Raw genomic sequence first — 16,149 nt, forward strand, 5'->3', positions numbered from 1 at the left:
TGGAGCCGGAGGTTGCCTAGGACAACTATGGTGCTGCTCTGATGGACAAGAGGGTAATTGAATCTATTGAAGAAAATGTGTTAAATGCTAATGATTACTTCTTAATCTTTTTTAGCTTTTTTCTTTGACATGTCTGACCAGGAGATCTTAGAGCTTGGAGACATACCACCTTATGGGTCCTACATTAAGTTCCTTGGTTGTTGTGATTCTGATTCTGAGAATAAACCTCTGATTGATCAAAGCAATCCTGGAATCTGTTTTTACTTTAGAAGTTTTCATATCAGGATCTGGCAAGCTCTGGCGTATGAGAGTTGTCTCTGCAGCATTGTATGGGGAAGCTGTATACTCCCTTGTGGCAGCAGTTTGCAAAATAATGTCTACAAGGAGAAAGATTTAGTAGGTCCTGTAATGAAAATGTCCTTTAAAATGAAGTGAACCTTTCACATTAAATGTGATCTTACTGATAACACGCTCTCATCAACTTTAACTAATATTAAAAATGATTTTTACATTAAACCAAGCAAAATGTATTTATTAATATAGACAAATACATCTACATACAATATAATTACAGTGACCCCGACACCAAACTAAACTACATTAAAGTCAGCTTATGAAAGAACATGTATAATATTTATCTTTCTGGAAGGTGGTGAGTGAAATCTTCCCTCTCTGGAAGAGTGATGGGTGTCTCTGGTATCTGACACTTTAGGATGTTTAGGATACTTTCCCCCCTCTGGTCACTGTGGTTCCTCCTCATTAAGTGACTACATTGTTCTGTAGTGATGTAATGGATGGTGGGAGGAACCACTACACCCAGCAGGGGACAAGGTTTCCAACAAGCCCAAAGTGCCTGATACCAACTGTGGCCAGAGCAAAATTTATGCCTACTGTCCACCATCTTACTTCATTCCAGAGAAGTATTAAATGTTTATATGTAACAGAGTTAATTCTCAATACGCTAACAAAATACTAAACTGAACAATAATAGAGATAATGCCATAACTACAGGTAACCCAGTGTTGCTCCTCACATTTTAGCGGATAACTGTCTTTGTATTCAGGTCAGGTCTGAACAGAATTATGTAACATTTTGGGAAAAATATACAGCCAAGAAGTCCAGAACTTGATGCCATTATAGCAAAAACCTCCACAGCCACCATGTATTTCCCTCTGGTACTCAGATAGGCCGGGATCATGGCAATCCAGACACTGCAGAACACCAGCATGCTGAAGGTGATGTACTTGGCCTCATTAAAACTGTCCGGTAATGTCCTGGCTATAAAAGCTATAATGAAGCTCACAGCTGCCAGAAGCCCCATATATCCCAGGACAGAGTAGAAGCCGATAACTGAACCCTCATTACACTGAATGATGATCTTCCCCTGATAAGAGTGAGTGTCTCGATCCTGGAAGGGGGGAGAAATAGACAACCAAGTGACACAGATTATGACTTGGACCAGTGAGAAGACACAGATGATACAATTGGACAGTTTGGTTCCCATCCATTTCCTCCAGGGACTCCCAGGTTTGGTGGCTTTAAAAGCAATACACACCATGATACTTTTGGCAAGTAGAGAAGAGACGGCAACTGAGAAGATGACACCAAAAGAGGTGACACGCAGCATGCAGGTTACATCTACTGGATGGCCGAGGAACAAGAAGACACAGAGGAAGCTCAGCATGATGGAGACCAGGAGAAGATAGCTCAGGTTCCGGTTATTGGCTTTAACAATGGGGGTGTCCTGGTAATGTATAAATATCCCCAATATTAAACCAGTCAGAAGACAACAAAGGATGGAGATGGCTGAAAATACTGGAACAATTGTGTCATCAGTGTAGGAGAGAAATTCCACCACTCTTGGAACACACCGATCCTTCTGCTCATTTGGCCATTCTTCATCAGGACATTTCATGCAATCTTCCCTGTCTGCAGGAAGAACAATACAAACACAATGAGCATCGGGGTCAGAGCTTCGAAAACAAATTAAAAAGATTAATTCATTTAAGATAGATAGATAGATAGATAGATAGATGTTGAGTGTGCCTAATGGGAAGTGGTAAACCATTGTTGGTTCCATAAGGACACAATAAAGACTGAAAAGACAAAAAATGGAATGCACCAGAACTGTGTTATAGGCAGAAATGTGATAATGGAGATTCAGTTTAAATTGTCAGAAAACCCTGATAATGAACATATTTCCTACCTTTTTGGTTTGTTAAATGCACAACAGAAACATCTGTTATATCTGTACAAAGTGCAAAAACAAAATACCTGTGGATCATTTTTTTTTTTTTCTGTTGGTTGAACTGGATGGGATAGATTAATTATGTCACTACACTGCCGAAAAAAAATAAAGGAAGACTTTGAAAACACATCAGATAGCAATGGGGAAAAATATCATGCTGGACATCTATACTGACATGGACGGGGTAATGTGTTAGGAATGTAAGGATCATTTGATGGAAATGAAAATTATCTAACTACAGAGGACTGAATTCAAAGACACCCTGAAAATCAAAGTGAAAAAATGATGCAGTAGGCGAGTCCATTTTTCTGACATTTCATTGCAGCAACTCAGAATGGTCCTCAGTAGTTTGTATGGCCCCCACGTGCTTGTATGCATGCCTGACAACGTTGGGGCATGCCCCTAATAAGACAATGGATGGTGTCCTGGGGATTTTCCTCCAAGAACTGGACCAGGGCATCACTAAGCTCCTGGACAGTCTGAGGTGCAACCTGGCGGTGGCAGAAAGACCAAAACATGATATCCCAGAAATGTTCTATTGGATTTAGGCCAGGGGAGCGTGGGGGTCATTCAGTGGTATCCATTCCTTCATCCTCCAGTAACTGCCTGCATACTCTTGCCACATGAGGATGGGCATTGTCGTGCACCAGGAGGAACCCAGGACCCACTACACCAGTGTAGGGTCTGACAATGGATCCAAGGATTTCATCCCAATACCTAATGGCAGTCAGGGTGCTATTGTCTAGCCTGTAGAGTCTGTGCGTCCCTCCATGGATATGCCTCCCCAGACCATCACTGACCCACCACCAAGACGGTCATGCTGAACAATTTTACAGGCAGCATAACGTTCTCCACAGCTTCTCCAGACCCTTTCACGTCTGTCACATGTGCTCAGGGTGAACCTACTCTCATCTGTGAAAAGCACAGGGCGCCAGTGGCGGACCTGCCAATTCTGGTGTTCAATGGAAAATGTCAATCATGCTCTGTGGTGCTGGGCAAGGAGCACAGGGCCCATTAGAGAAAGTGGGACCCTCAGGCCACCCTCATGAAGTCTGTTTCTGATTGTTTGGTCAGAGACATTCACACCATTGGCCTGCTGGAGGTCATTTTTGTAGGGCACTGGCAGTGCTCATCTTGTTTCTCCTTGCACAAAGGAGCAGATACCGGTCCTGCTGATTGGTTAAATACTTTTCTACGGCCCTGTCCAGCTCTCCTAGACTACCTGCCTGTCTCCTGGAATCGCCTCTATGCTCTTGAGACTGCTGGGAGACGCAGCAAACCTTCTGGCAATGACATGAATTGATGTACCATCCTGGAGGAGTTGGACTGCCTGTGAACCTCTGTAGTGTCCAGGTATGGCCTCATGCTACCAGTAGTGACACTGACCCTAGCCAAATGCAAAACTAGTTAAAAACAGTGAGAAAAGATGAGTAGGAAAAAAAATCTCAGTGGCCTCCACCTGTAAAACCATTCCTGTTTTGGGGGTCATCTCATTGTTGCCCATCTAGTGCACCTGTTGTTCCTTTCATTAACACCAAAGCAGCTGAAACTGATAAACGACCCCCTCTGCTACTTACCTGACCAAATCTATATCCCAGGAGTTCCATTGACTTGATGCTAGACTCAGATTAAAAAGTCTTCGTTTAATTTTTTTGAGTAGTGTATATCAACTGTTTAATTCATGCTTTGTCAGTATAAAAATGTAGATTATAAGACTGTTATTGATGGTGTCACTTCCCGCTTTTGGGAAATGTTGTATTGTTGTAACCCTGCAAGGGATTCTATTATTAAAACAGTATGTCAGAGCCATTAGAATGGTTTTAGAATGTATCGGTAATCTTTTTAAACAAATTTTTGTTTAATAAAGTGTATATAAATGTTATTCAATATATGTGGTGATGTTTTATTAGATGCATTAAAATTCCAAGGGGGGTAATTTGTTCTTGTATGTAGTAGTATTAGTAGTAGAAGTAACATTAGCAAAATAAAACTAGACAGGGCTGACACCATTTCAGTTCACAAACCCCTGTGTGTTGTCAGCCTACAACAGTATTAGGAGCTAACTACATTTCTAGCAGGACCAACAGGCATCTTTCTGTACTTGCAGTAGCTTTACAGATATAAAACATGAGGGAATGTGCACACTTTGCAGGTACATACTTCATATGTTTTTCTCTGACAAACACTTTAAGTACTGAGGTTACTTCTGACCAGGCCAAAAATAACTCACTAACAAATACAAACTCTACCAGAAATGTTGGATATCTCTCCTTCTGGACACGGGACGCACTCATAGCAGCATATATGAATTGAAGATCCAAACTTTTTTCTGCTGCCGGGTAAACAGGGATCTGAGCATCGAGATATCGGAATCTGAAATCAGATATTATTATTAATATGATGATTATTATTATTATTTTGTGACGGTCCATCATATCTCATGAGGATATACAAACTAAGTGTTACAAATAGCAGAGGATCAGGTTTGCCTCAGCCATGAGTTCAAGATCAAATCTGCAGTTTTGAGATCCATTCAGGGGTAATAGTTTGGTGTTTTCATGAATTTGAGGGGGTTCATTAATAGATTCTTCAGCACCCAGCAACAATAGACCCTTCCCTCAACAGAAGACTTCTCCAACAATTGACCCCCACAGCAACAATAGACCATTCCCTCAACAGAAGATCTCTTCCACAATTGACCCCCACAGTAAGAATAGATACCCCAGCAGCCAGCATCAATAGACCCTCCAACACAGCCCAGCACCCTTTGACATTATATACATTTAGTGCTGGAGGTGCCAGGATTGCATCCCCCATGCTGCCACTGAAAAAAACGCCCCGGTCCTTTTGCTGGCTCTTGGGGATGAAACAGCATTGTAACACGTTTCTGGGCACAAGATGAAATGGGAGTAAACAGGGGCAGACTGACAACTCATGGGGCCCCTGGGCAATAGGGGATCATGGTGCCCCTGTGTCCTTGACCAAACTCAAAAAAGCCTATGAAAAAGGTACCAGGGGCATCTCATGGGGACCCCTACTGACCCCGGGCCCTTGGGCAGTGCCAGAGTTTCCAAATGGTCAGTCCGCCCCTTGGAGTAAATACCTTTGGGCCTGCCCCTGCAGAGCTGACAAAAGCTCTTCCCCAGTGTGGCTCCTATCTCCTAGGAACAAGCTCCAATGCTGCATGGCATTGTTTTGCCTAACCTTTGTCTAGCCTCTTAAATGCCTGAAGAGGCCCGGTTGTTCATAGAACAACTCATCCAAAGAGGGTATTGAGGGGAGCAGGAGATGGCGGTGACTGTGCTGTCACCATCACCAGTCGCCCAAATGGAGGGCAGCACAATCAGCTCCAACAGTGTGTCCTGTCCTGTATCTGTCACAGTTGACAGTTACTCGGTTGGCCATAAAATATATATATATAACATTCCTGTCTATACTTGCTGGATCATGTTCCTGTAGTCAGGTAGACTCTTCAGCTGATCCCATGGTCCAGTGATGTAGAAACCTTGCCTTCCTCATGATGGTGGTTGTTAGGGATGGTCTTACTGACAAAGAAATGTTGGCTGGGAACCTTCTTCTGTCAAATTCATAAAGGGGTCTGAATCCACCAGCTGGAAAGGCGCAATCTATAAAACCACCAATATTTCAAAGGTGGCTAGGAGTACACAGAAAAACTTGCCTGCTCACTGGTATAGCTGAAGATAGCCGGATGGGGTTGGCAGAATCTGAGCAAGGTCATACCATAATCTCTGTTAACTAATTTCTCGCTGAAACCTGAAATTCCTGATTTTGTTTTGGGCAGGAGAAAACTGGGTTTATTCAATGAGATCAAGGTGGTACCTCCAACCTTCTATACACCAGTGGAACTGTTCCTGGAGAAGGATCACAAGATTTGAAAGTGTTAATAGCTTCTGCTGAGTTGAGGGATCACATACCAAGCAGAAAATGCAGATATATGGGACTTTTAAGGTGCCAAAAGGAAAAGACAAAAATAACATTAAAATCTTTTTTCTTAAACACTTCCAGTCCGGACACTTTCACCCCCCCCTTCCAGTACGGACACTTTCACCCCCCCCTTCCAGTACGGACACTTTCACCCCCCCCCTTCCAGTACGGACACTTTCACCCCCCCCCTTCCAGTACAGACACTTTCACCCCCCCCTTCCAGTACAGACACTTTCACCCCCCCCCTTCCAGTACAGACACTTTCACCCCCCCTTCCAGTACAGACACTTTCACCCCCCCCCCTTCCAGTACAGACACTTTCACCCCCCCCTTCCAGTACAGACACTTTCACCCCCCCCTTCCAGTACAGACACTTTCACCCCCCCTTCCAGTACGGACACTTTCACCCCCCCCCCTTCCAGTACGGACACTTTCACCCCCCCCCCTTCCAGTACGGACACTTTCACCCCCCCCCTTCCAGTACGGACACTTTCACCCCCCCCTTCCAGTACGGACACTTTCACCCCCCCCCCTTCCAGTACGGACACTTTCACCCCCTCCTTCCAGTACGGACACTTTCACCCCCCCCTTCCAGTCCGGACACTTTCACCTCCCCCTTCCAGTACAGACACTTTCACCCCCCCCCTTCCAGTCCGGACACTTTCTTCCCCTTCCAGTCCATACACTCTCCCCCCCTTCCAGTCCGGACACTTTCCCCCCCTTCCAGTCCGGACACTTTCCCCCCCTTCCAGTCCGGACACTTTCCCCCCCCTTCCAGTCCGGACACTTTCCCCCCCTTCCAGTCCATACACTCTCCCCCCCTTTCTGTCCGGACACTTTCCCCCCCTTCCAGTCCGGACACTTTCACCCCCTTCCAGTCCGGACACTTTCACCCCCTTCCAGTCCGGACACTTTCACCCCTTCCAGTCCGGACACTTTCCCCCCCTTCCAGTCCAGGGCAATTTTCAGCTTTCAGCGCTATCACACTTTGAATGGCAATTGCGCGGTCATGCAACACTGTACCCAAATGAATTTTTTACTAATTTGTTGAGACAGATAACGCTTTATTTTGGTGGTATTTATTCATCGCTGGGATTATTATTTTTTGTGCTATGCAAATGAAAATGTCCAACATTTTGAAAAAAGGTGTTTTTCTTATCAAATTTAGCAGATAAATAATATTTCATCATAAATCTTGGCCAAAATTTATTCCATTATCTTTTTAGTAAAAAAAAAAATAAGCCAAATTAGTTTATAACCAAAAATTATAATTTTTAAACATTTTGTTTTACATTTTTATTTTTTATTTTATATTATTTATGTTTTTTTTTTTTTTACATACTGTCACCCTAGCAGTAGAGTGTCACCATGGTAACACTGTAGTACTTGTGGGGGGTGATGAAGATTTTTTTTTTTACACTGATTGCTTTTACACCCATATAGGATGTAAAAGCAATCATTTCTCTTTCTCTCTGTCTGCATTCTTGCAGCCATTGAGAACTACTGAGTGAGCTGTGATTGGTCACAGCGTGTGCCATGTGACCTCTGTGATCATTCACAGATTTCACACATAGTAAGCAATGATGTCACAAGTGACATCTTGCTTTCTACTTTGCATGTGATCACTGATTGGCCAATCAGTGATCACATGATCGGGACCTCGTACAGAGGTCCTGTCCGACGATCGGTGTTTCACTGTGTCCGGAGGACACAGCGGCACCGGATCGCGGTGCTGCGCACTCCCAGGGACACAAGCAGGGTGCGGGGAGGCCGTTTATAAACGCCCACCTGACCCTGCAGTGCCACCGTCCGGCCGTTTATATACAATGGCCGGATGGGAGGTGGTTAAAAATGATCTCAATAAAATTGACTTAAACTGGATTATATATGGTTGAACATTACAGAATGTAATAATTATTTAATTTACTCTGACTGCCACTTTCAATACCCTTACACCATTACACAGCTCAGTTCTAATAGATCAGTCAATACATTTTTTTCCACAGGCATGCAATCCCTTCAGATGGGTGATGTAAAGGTGTCTTTCTATCCCTCTACAAACTATGGTCTAGATCAGGGATGGGCAAACTTTTTGACTTGAGGGCCGCAATGGGTTCATATATTGGACCCGGGGGCCGGACCAAGAGTAGATGAATGATGTGTATGTGTCATCCATAGTAAGTATAGTAATATTCCCCCATAGTAAGCATAGTAATTCATCCCCCATATAGTAATTCATCCCCCATAGTAATTCATCCCCCATATAGTAATTCATCCCCCATATAGTAATTCATCCCCCATAGTAATTCATCCCCCATATAGTAATTCATCCCCCATATAGTAATTCATCCCCCATAGTAATTCATCCCCCATAGTAATTCATCCACCATATAGTAATTCATCCCCCATATAGTAATTCATCCCCTATAGTAATTCATCCCCTATAGTAATTCATCCCCCATATAGTAATTCATCCCCCATAGTAATTCATCCCCTATAGTAATTCATCCCCTATAGTAATTCATCCCCCATATAGTAATTCATCCCCCATAGTAATTCATCCCCCATATAGTAATTCATCCCCCCATATAGTACTTCATCCCCCATAGCAATTCATCCCCCATATAATAATTCATCCCCCATATAGTAATTCATCCCCCATATAGTAATTCATCCCCCATATAGTATTTCATACCCCATATAGTATTTCATCCCCCCTATAGTAATTCACCCCCCCCTATAGTAATTCATTCCCCATATTAATTCATCCCCCATAGTACTATTCCCCCCCAAGTAGTAAGCCAAGTCCCCCCCTGTGTCAATTTACTTATCTTTGCTCCGCGCGTTCCTCTCGCCGTGTTCCCACGCCGTTCCAGTCTTCAGGGCGGACTGTGAGAGGAGCCTAGCTCCCCTCACGTTCGTCACGCTGCCCCGCCTACACACATCCTGACAGCCAATGTATCACGCTCCGCGGGCCGGATTAAAAGGTCCGCCAGGCTATATACGGCCCGCGGGCCGAAGTTTGCCCATTGCTGGTCTAGATACTGCAATTTCCGACATTTTTTGCTATACAGCACTGCACTAGTTTAACTGACAATTGCGCAGTCATGCAATGCTGTGCATAAATGAAATTTATGTGCTTTTTTTCACACACATAGAGCTTTCGTTTGGCGGTATTTTATCACCTGTGCGCTTTTTATTTCTTACACTATAAATAAAAAAAGACCGAAAATTTTGAAAAAAAAAATTAAATTTTTTTGTCATTTCTATCATAAAAAATATCCAAAAAACTCAAATTTTGTCATAAATTTAGACCAAAATGTATTCTGCTGCAGGTTTTTGGTAAAAAAAAAAATAAGTGTATATTTATTGCTTTGTGTGACAGTTATAGCGTCTACAAACTATGGGATAGATAATGGAATTTACACAGCTTTTACTTTCTGACTGCTCATCACATTTCTCGAGGTGATAAAGTACCAGGACGGTACAAACACCCCCAAATGACCCCTTTTCTGAAAGTAGACACTCTAAGCTAAGAGCATAAAACATAAAGTGAGTGCTACAGACAAGCTGCTGTGACACCAGGGGCGGACTGACAACTCATGGGGCCCCCGGGCAATAAGGGATCATGGGGCCCCTGTGTCCTTGGCCAAACTCAAAAAAGCCTATGAAAAAGGTACCAAGGGCATCTCATGGGGCCCCCTACTGACCCCGGGCCCTCTGGCAGTGCCTGAGTTTCCAAATGGTCAGTCCGCCCCTGTGTGACACCAAAAAAGGTACCAAAAACCTTCCAAAATCAGTAATATATACTGTAGAGTAGGTGCAGCGCTGAGATCAGAATGACAAACTACAATAAAGTGTAATAAATCCAACAAACTGCAAAAGTCAAACATAAACCAGTAGAAATAAATGGTTATATCACTATTCCGAAGTTATCCGTAAAGTGATAATAGTGCTTATAAGGTGGCCATAGATAATGCCATTTATGAGTCCATAAAGTGACAAAGTGACTGTAATAAAGGTAGTGCCACTCAAAGGGGCTAATAGTGCTAACAAAGTGACAAAGACCAAAAAAGTAATAATAAACGTGAAGATCCGATAAAGAGATCTCAGGGTATGGTGATTCACTTCCTATCTCCAATTATATGGTGGTGTGTCAGGTAATAGAAGAATTGCGCACTCACCAGATGCGCAATAACATTTGAGAACACAAATATCTCAGTTGGTCAGCCGTATCCTCTTAAGGGTATGTACAACCTGGTCTGGACCCCCTCTGGATCATCCGTGGGCAGCAGCACATCTGTCTTCCTCCTTAATATAGCTCTGTGGGTGGTTAGGCACACAAAGAGCCCAAAGAAATGATGCCAAATAGTGTGATACTGCTACAGAGGGTTTATTGCTTCCAACACAGGTAAATGACAATAGAAAACAACACTGACCATGTGTATCCAAAGATGGCCGCCGGACCTGCAAGAGGCCTTGGCGGCATGAAGTCACGACGCTGCAGCTCTTCCCTGACACGTTTCGTGATCTAGCACATACTCATAGGGGTGTGCCTGCAACATCTGACGTCTGGTGTCTCTATTTATGGTGAAAATAGCACGGGCGCATTTCGCGCCAGCAATTTTGCCGACGATCCAGCGCCTGCGCATTACGCCGGCGCCATTTTGTTGTGGATCAATTATACAGCATTAGGTCCATCTTTATGTGGACAGGATGCGCGCACATATAGGCACCATTTTCTTGTAGATATTGCAACTGAATGTCACGTTGATCACCAGGGAATGAACAGAACGAGATTAATGCCAGTTTCAAAACTCCAACTATGGAATAAATCGCGATGCAAATAAATTGCATAAAAGGGTAAACAACAAAATAATATATAACCCATATAAGCAACGTCATCCCGCTAGTATCTACTACCTGCGCAATCAGTCAAACAATCCCATTATGCATATGTGACAAATCCATATTGTTGAATTGCAATTCATATGCATATGTTAAACTGATATGAGTGAGATTATGGGTATACCCTCAGAGTAACCGTACTCCAGCCAGGAGAGGTAAAAATTATTATTTCTGGTGAGCATAGCAGCAGTATAGTATTAAAATATGATTAACAAGATGATGTTAAAATACTAAAAGAAGAATTCATATAACATCTTGGTATGGTCAGTAAAATATATACAATTATAAAAAAAGATGTGAATAAAATCACATAATAATCAACATATATAATCAATAACATACAGTACATATAATTCATATTATATGTTAAAATTCCTCTGTGAGTAACTAAAATAACTTATTAAATCCAGATATTAAAACCAAAATGAAAATAAAAAAATAAACAGATATGTAGAATAATATATATATATATGAAATAAAAATAAAAATCAAATAATCCCTAAAGTAGAATAGAATAGCTATAAAATATAGAATAAAATAGCTGTAAAAATTGTGATGACGATAAAAATGGAGTAAAAAACGGGGACGGAAGCCTATAAAAACCAGATAAAATGTAAAAAATAATAAATAGTAATGTTTATTGTTTTTTTAAACATATCTGTTTATTTTTATTATTTTTATTTTCATTTTGGTTTTAATATCTGGATTTAATAAATAGGGGGTAAGCGTAGGGGCTAAACGCAGGTGCTGGGAGGTGCTGGGGCTGATCCCGCTAACGCATTTTTGGGGACGCTATACTAATGTGAACGCTGGTATAGTGCTGACCTGATCAAAGATATTGACCCGTTCAGACACTATACAAGCAATGGAGCTGTGCAAACTGTTGGCGCTATATAAATCCTGTATAATAATAATAATAATAATTAAATTGTGTATGTGAGTGTGTTCCTGGCAATCAAGGGGTTAAATGTGATTATTAGTGTAATGATGGGCAATCTGACACTATCTGGGAGGGGCGCTAACTGACGCTAACGCTATCTGAAGTCACCGGCAACACTAATACAGTGATCAGCACACTGTACTAATGACACTGGTGACAGGGCAGTGAAGGGGTTAAATGGGGGGGGGGGCGATCAAGGGGTTTAATATGTCCTAAAAAGTGTTTAAAATGTAAAAGTGTGCTGATTATACTCACTGTGTCTTCTTTCTTCTCTCTCTGGGACAGAATGTGCCCAAAGAGAGAAGATGTCATCATTTCCTGTACGTATGTCAAGATGCTACCTTTCCCCAGAGGTTATGCTGCTCCATGTGCTGGCATCCATCTTGGGTTTCTGCAAGGCATGGTGGGAGTCTTTTATGCCTTCAGGCCTCTGCGGTCCATCCCCCAGAGGGGTGTGGCTGATCACATTTAAGCCTGTTGTCTGCACTTGCTCTCTGCATTCGTGTCTTGTATGTTTGTTTTGCAGCAAGCTCTGTTTCTACTCTCGTGGCTCTCCTGGAAACTGACTCGGCTTTAACTAGACTATTCTCAGCGTTATCCCTTTATCTGACCTCCCGTTGCTGAACCCGGCTTGTGACCTGTATATTCTTGTCTACCGTTCTGTACTGTCTGTCCCGCTGTTATCGACCCGGCCTGTCCGACTACGCTATTGTCTTATCTGGTTCCTACCAGCTATACGCCATTGGCGGCGGCCATCACCACAGCTGGGGTGACTCAGGGGCCGCGACCTGGTCCCTGGCTGTGGTAATGGCCGCCGCCAATGGCGTATAGCTGGTAGGAACCAGATAAGACAATAGCGTAGTCGGACAGGCCGGGTCGATAACAGCGGGACAGACAGTACAGAACGGTAGACAAGAATATACAGGTCACAAGCCGGGTTCAGCAACAGAAGGTCAGATAAAGGGATAACGCTGAGAATAGTCTAGTTAAAGCCGAGTCAGTTTCCAGGAGAGCCACGAGAGTAGAAACAGAGCTTGCTGCAAAACAAACATACAAGACACGAATGCAGAGAGCAAGTGCAGACAACAGGCTTAAATGTGATCAGCCACACCCCTCTGGGGGATGGACCGCAGAGGCCTGAAGGCATAAAAGACTCCCACCATGCCTTGCAGAAACCCAAGATGGATGCCAGCACATGGAGCAGCATGACTTCTGGGGAAAGGTAGGACCTTGACAATGTGTAAACACAGGTACAGGAAGATCCCTGATTAGCCAGGGATCGATCATTCAACTTAGGCTGACCATCACTGGCCTAAATCGGAGGATTGGGCCCTTGGGAGCCCACGGTTCAGTGGGGGTGTGAGCATGCTTCCTTGGCCCGCCAAACCTGCGAGAGCGTGAATCACGTACATATACGTGATTTTGGGCTCCCATGCCACCCTGTAGCAGTATTTCTGCTATAGGGTTGTCGGGAAATATTTACCAATAGCCAATAAGTAATAATAATAATCACTTTTATATAAACTTTATATAAACTGGGTGCAGCGTGGTGCGGCATAAAGCTCAACCGGGAACTCTCATGAATTCCAAGTATGTAGAGAAGCAGGTTCCAACCAGGGGCAGACTGACCATTTGGAAAATCGGGCACTGCCCGAGGGCCTGGGGTCAGTAGGGGGCCCCATGAGATGCCCCTGGTACCTTTTTCATAGGCTTTTTTGAGTCTGGGCAAGGACACAGGGGCCTCATGATCCCCTATTGCCCAGGGGCCCTATGAGTTGTCAGTCCGCCCCTGGTTCCAGCATAACTGACAGCGCCTGTTAGGAAGGGCAGAATGCAGTCCGGCCACCTTGTGCCCAAGTGGGAAGAAGTTCAGAGAAGTTGCAAACCCTACACTTTCCCTCCTCATCTGGAATCTCTTCCTGCAGCTACTACTGTCCCTGATAGATGGGGCCGATCCCTACACTCTCCACTTGCAAATGAGGTCCAAAACTTGGGAAGCAGGGATTTTAAAAGGCTTTGCTGATGGAGGGTGCATTGTCAACTTCCCGAAGTACAGCCACATGGTGTAGGAGCTCCGATCCCATCACAGCTTTTGCCTGCTTTCTGGGGCCAATCTGCCACTCGCTTTTTACACTGATCAGCCTATCACTCCCTGGAAAACTTGGTGTATGGCATCAACGAAGAAGAAAGGTAAGAGGACCGCTCAAAAGCCCTTTACTAATTACTTTATGCAGGAGCAGTGCAGCATGTCCCAAGACTAATGTCTTTTACTATACCTGATGACGTTTTAATCTATTGTTGCTTGTTTGAGCATGTTTTGATGACACCTTGGCCCCTCCTCCTTTCCCAGGACTGTCCAACCCAAGTGGGAGTGTCCAACTTCAGTCTCAGGATATATATGGAAGAGGGCTCTCATTGTAAAGTCAGCTTTGATGAAGAAGAGACTCCCTTTGAAAGGCGTCAGCCTGACTTTGAGAATCTTCCCTCGTGATAAGATTTGCTCTGGTCACAGACTCCTGGAGTCTCGCTAAGGACTGTACACGCTTGTTATACTTTCTGTTTGTGAGTATATTTTCAAATTCAATAAAATCACATTTTACTGAGGTAATGCGCAAGGTTGGTGCGCTTTTTGTTTCGCTTTACAGTATTGGTCGGGCTTCCCCGGCCATGTTTACAGCCTCACAACCTTTGATGCGTTGGTGGTGAATTTCTTCAAGTTTCGTGTCCATCTATCCACCCTTGCTGTCAGGAATGGACTCGCCAATGGTGGTGGGACTCAGCTGCCTTGTGGGCTGCAGTACCAGGGCTGGCCAGCGGGTGCTTTCAGCAACCAGAAGCTCACTCCTGCAATCAGCCATCACCTGAGGCTGATTGCAGGAGGTGTATTTAAGGAATGGCCAGACCTGCAGTCAGGGCCTTGGTGTTGTTTCCCATGTGCCCTGTTTCCTGTATCCTGTCTCCTGCCTGCTCGACTCTCCTGCTTTGACTCTGACTCTGATAGAACTCTGCCTGCACTGACTCCGGCTATTCCTGACCATTCTTCTGCCTGCTCCCGTTGTACCTTTCTGCCTGATTGTTCCTGACCCGGCCTGCCTGACTACTCCACCTCTCCAGCCCTGACTGCACCTGTACCTATTAGTTTGAGGTTTGTTTTGTTTTGCACTGCATTTCTTTATTTTGTGCAGCTCATAATAAATATTATTATTATTTAATCATTTCTGAAGCCTGCTGTTTCCCTGTGTCAGTCCACACATCTCTGGTCATACCTGGATCCCTGACACTTGCTCTGGGCCATAGAGCACAGGAGGTGTTGTTTTTTGTTGTTTATTTGTTTCCACTAAAAAAATTCAATGTTCCAGAGGAAACCCACGCAGGCACAGAGAGAATGTGCAAACTCCAGGCAGGTGGTGCCGTGGTTGGGATTCAAATCAGCAACCCTAGTACTGCCAGATGGAAGTGCCAACCATTTAGCCACTGTGCTGCACATGCCCATATTTAGTCAATGTCAGTAACCAAATATGGCCATGGGGACGTGTCACTGTTTGCTGGGAATCCAGCAGGGGCCACTTACTAACATTCATCCCTGAGCAGGAAGTTATCTCATTTAACAGCGGTAGTAATGCTAATGCTAAATGTTTCACTTTGCATCTAGGGGTTTGGCTTGATGGGTGGACAAACACTCAAACTAGTTTGCCCATTCACTACACATTAAACAGGTCAAGCTCCTCTACTAACCCCTAATAATAGTTAAATGTTGGTTTTAATTCTGGCCCCAACAATATTAATATACAGTAAAGCTTAAGCACCCCCTTCCATTGCAGCATTCCTGTAACAAATATCGCCTCCTGCTACTGTAACCGTCAGTCAGGACCTGAATCACCTGCTGGTGGCACTGTAGTTCCCAGAGCAGAATGGTACAGTTCCAGTTGCCACCAATCGGTGTCTCCCAGTAGCCAGCTGATCATAGTCTGACAACTGGGAATGTATATAATTGTTTCCCTAACTTCCTTCTATTAGAATATAAATTGGGTGCCAGTCATTTTTGGTCTTTTCAAAGTTTTAGGTTGAACTTGGAAAGGAGGTAGAAGGAGAGAGGATTAGGGGTCTC

General features: G+C 43.9%; 1 protein-coding gene across 1 annotated transcript in view; it reads right to left on the bottom strand.

Moving 5' to 3' along the window:
- Positions 1-575: 575 nt before the first annotated feature.
- Positions 576-16,149, bottom strand: part of LOC149457665 (vomeronasal type-2 receptor 116-like) — a 42,265-nt gene continuing 26,691 nt past the window's right edge. Inside the window, exons 3-4 of the mRNA XM_089683411.1 lie at positions 4,498-4,621; positions 576-1,929 (exon numbers count right to left, since the gene is read on the bottom strand). Of these exons, the coding sequence (XP_089539537.1) occupies positions 1,037-1,929; positions 4,498-4,621 (1,017 nt within the window). The 3' untranslated portion in view covers positions 576-1,036. The remainder of the gene's footprint in view (positions 1,930-4,497; positions 4,622-16,149) is intronic.

Source organism: Staurois parvus, unplaced genomic scaffold, assembly GCF_062004578.1.
Source record: "Staurois parvus isolate SC_StPar_1 unplaced genomic scaffold, SC_StPar_1.0 ptg000308l, whole genome shotgun sequence".
NCBI classification, from domain to species: domain Eukaryota; kingdom Metazoa; phylum Chordata; class Amphibia; order Anura; family Ranidae; genus Staurois; species Staurois parvus.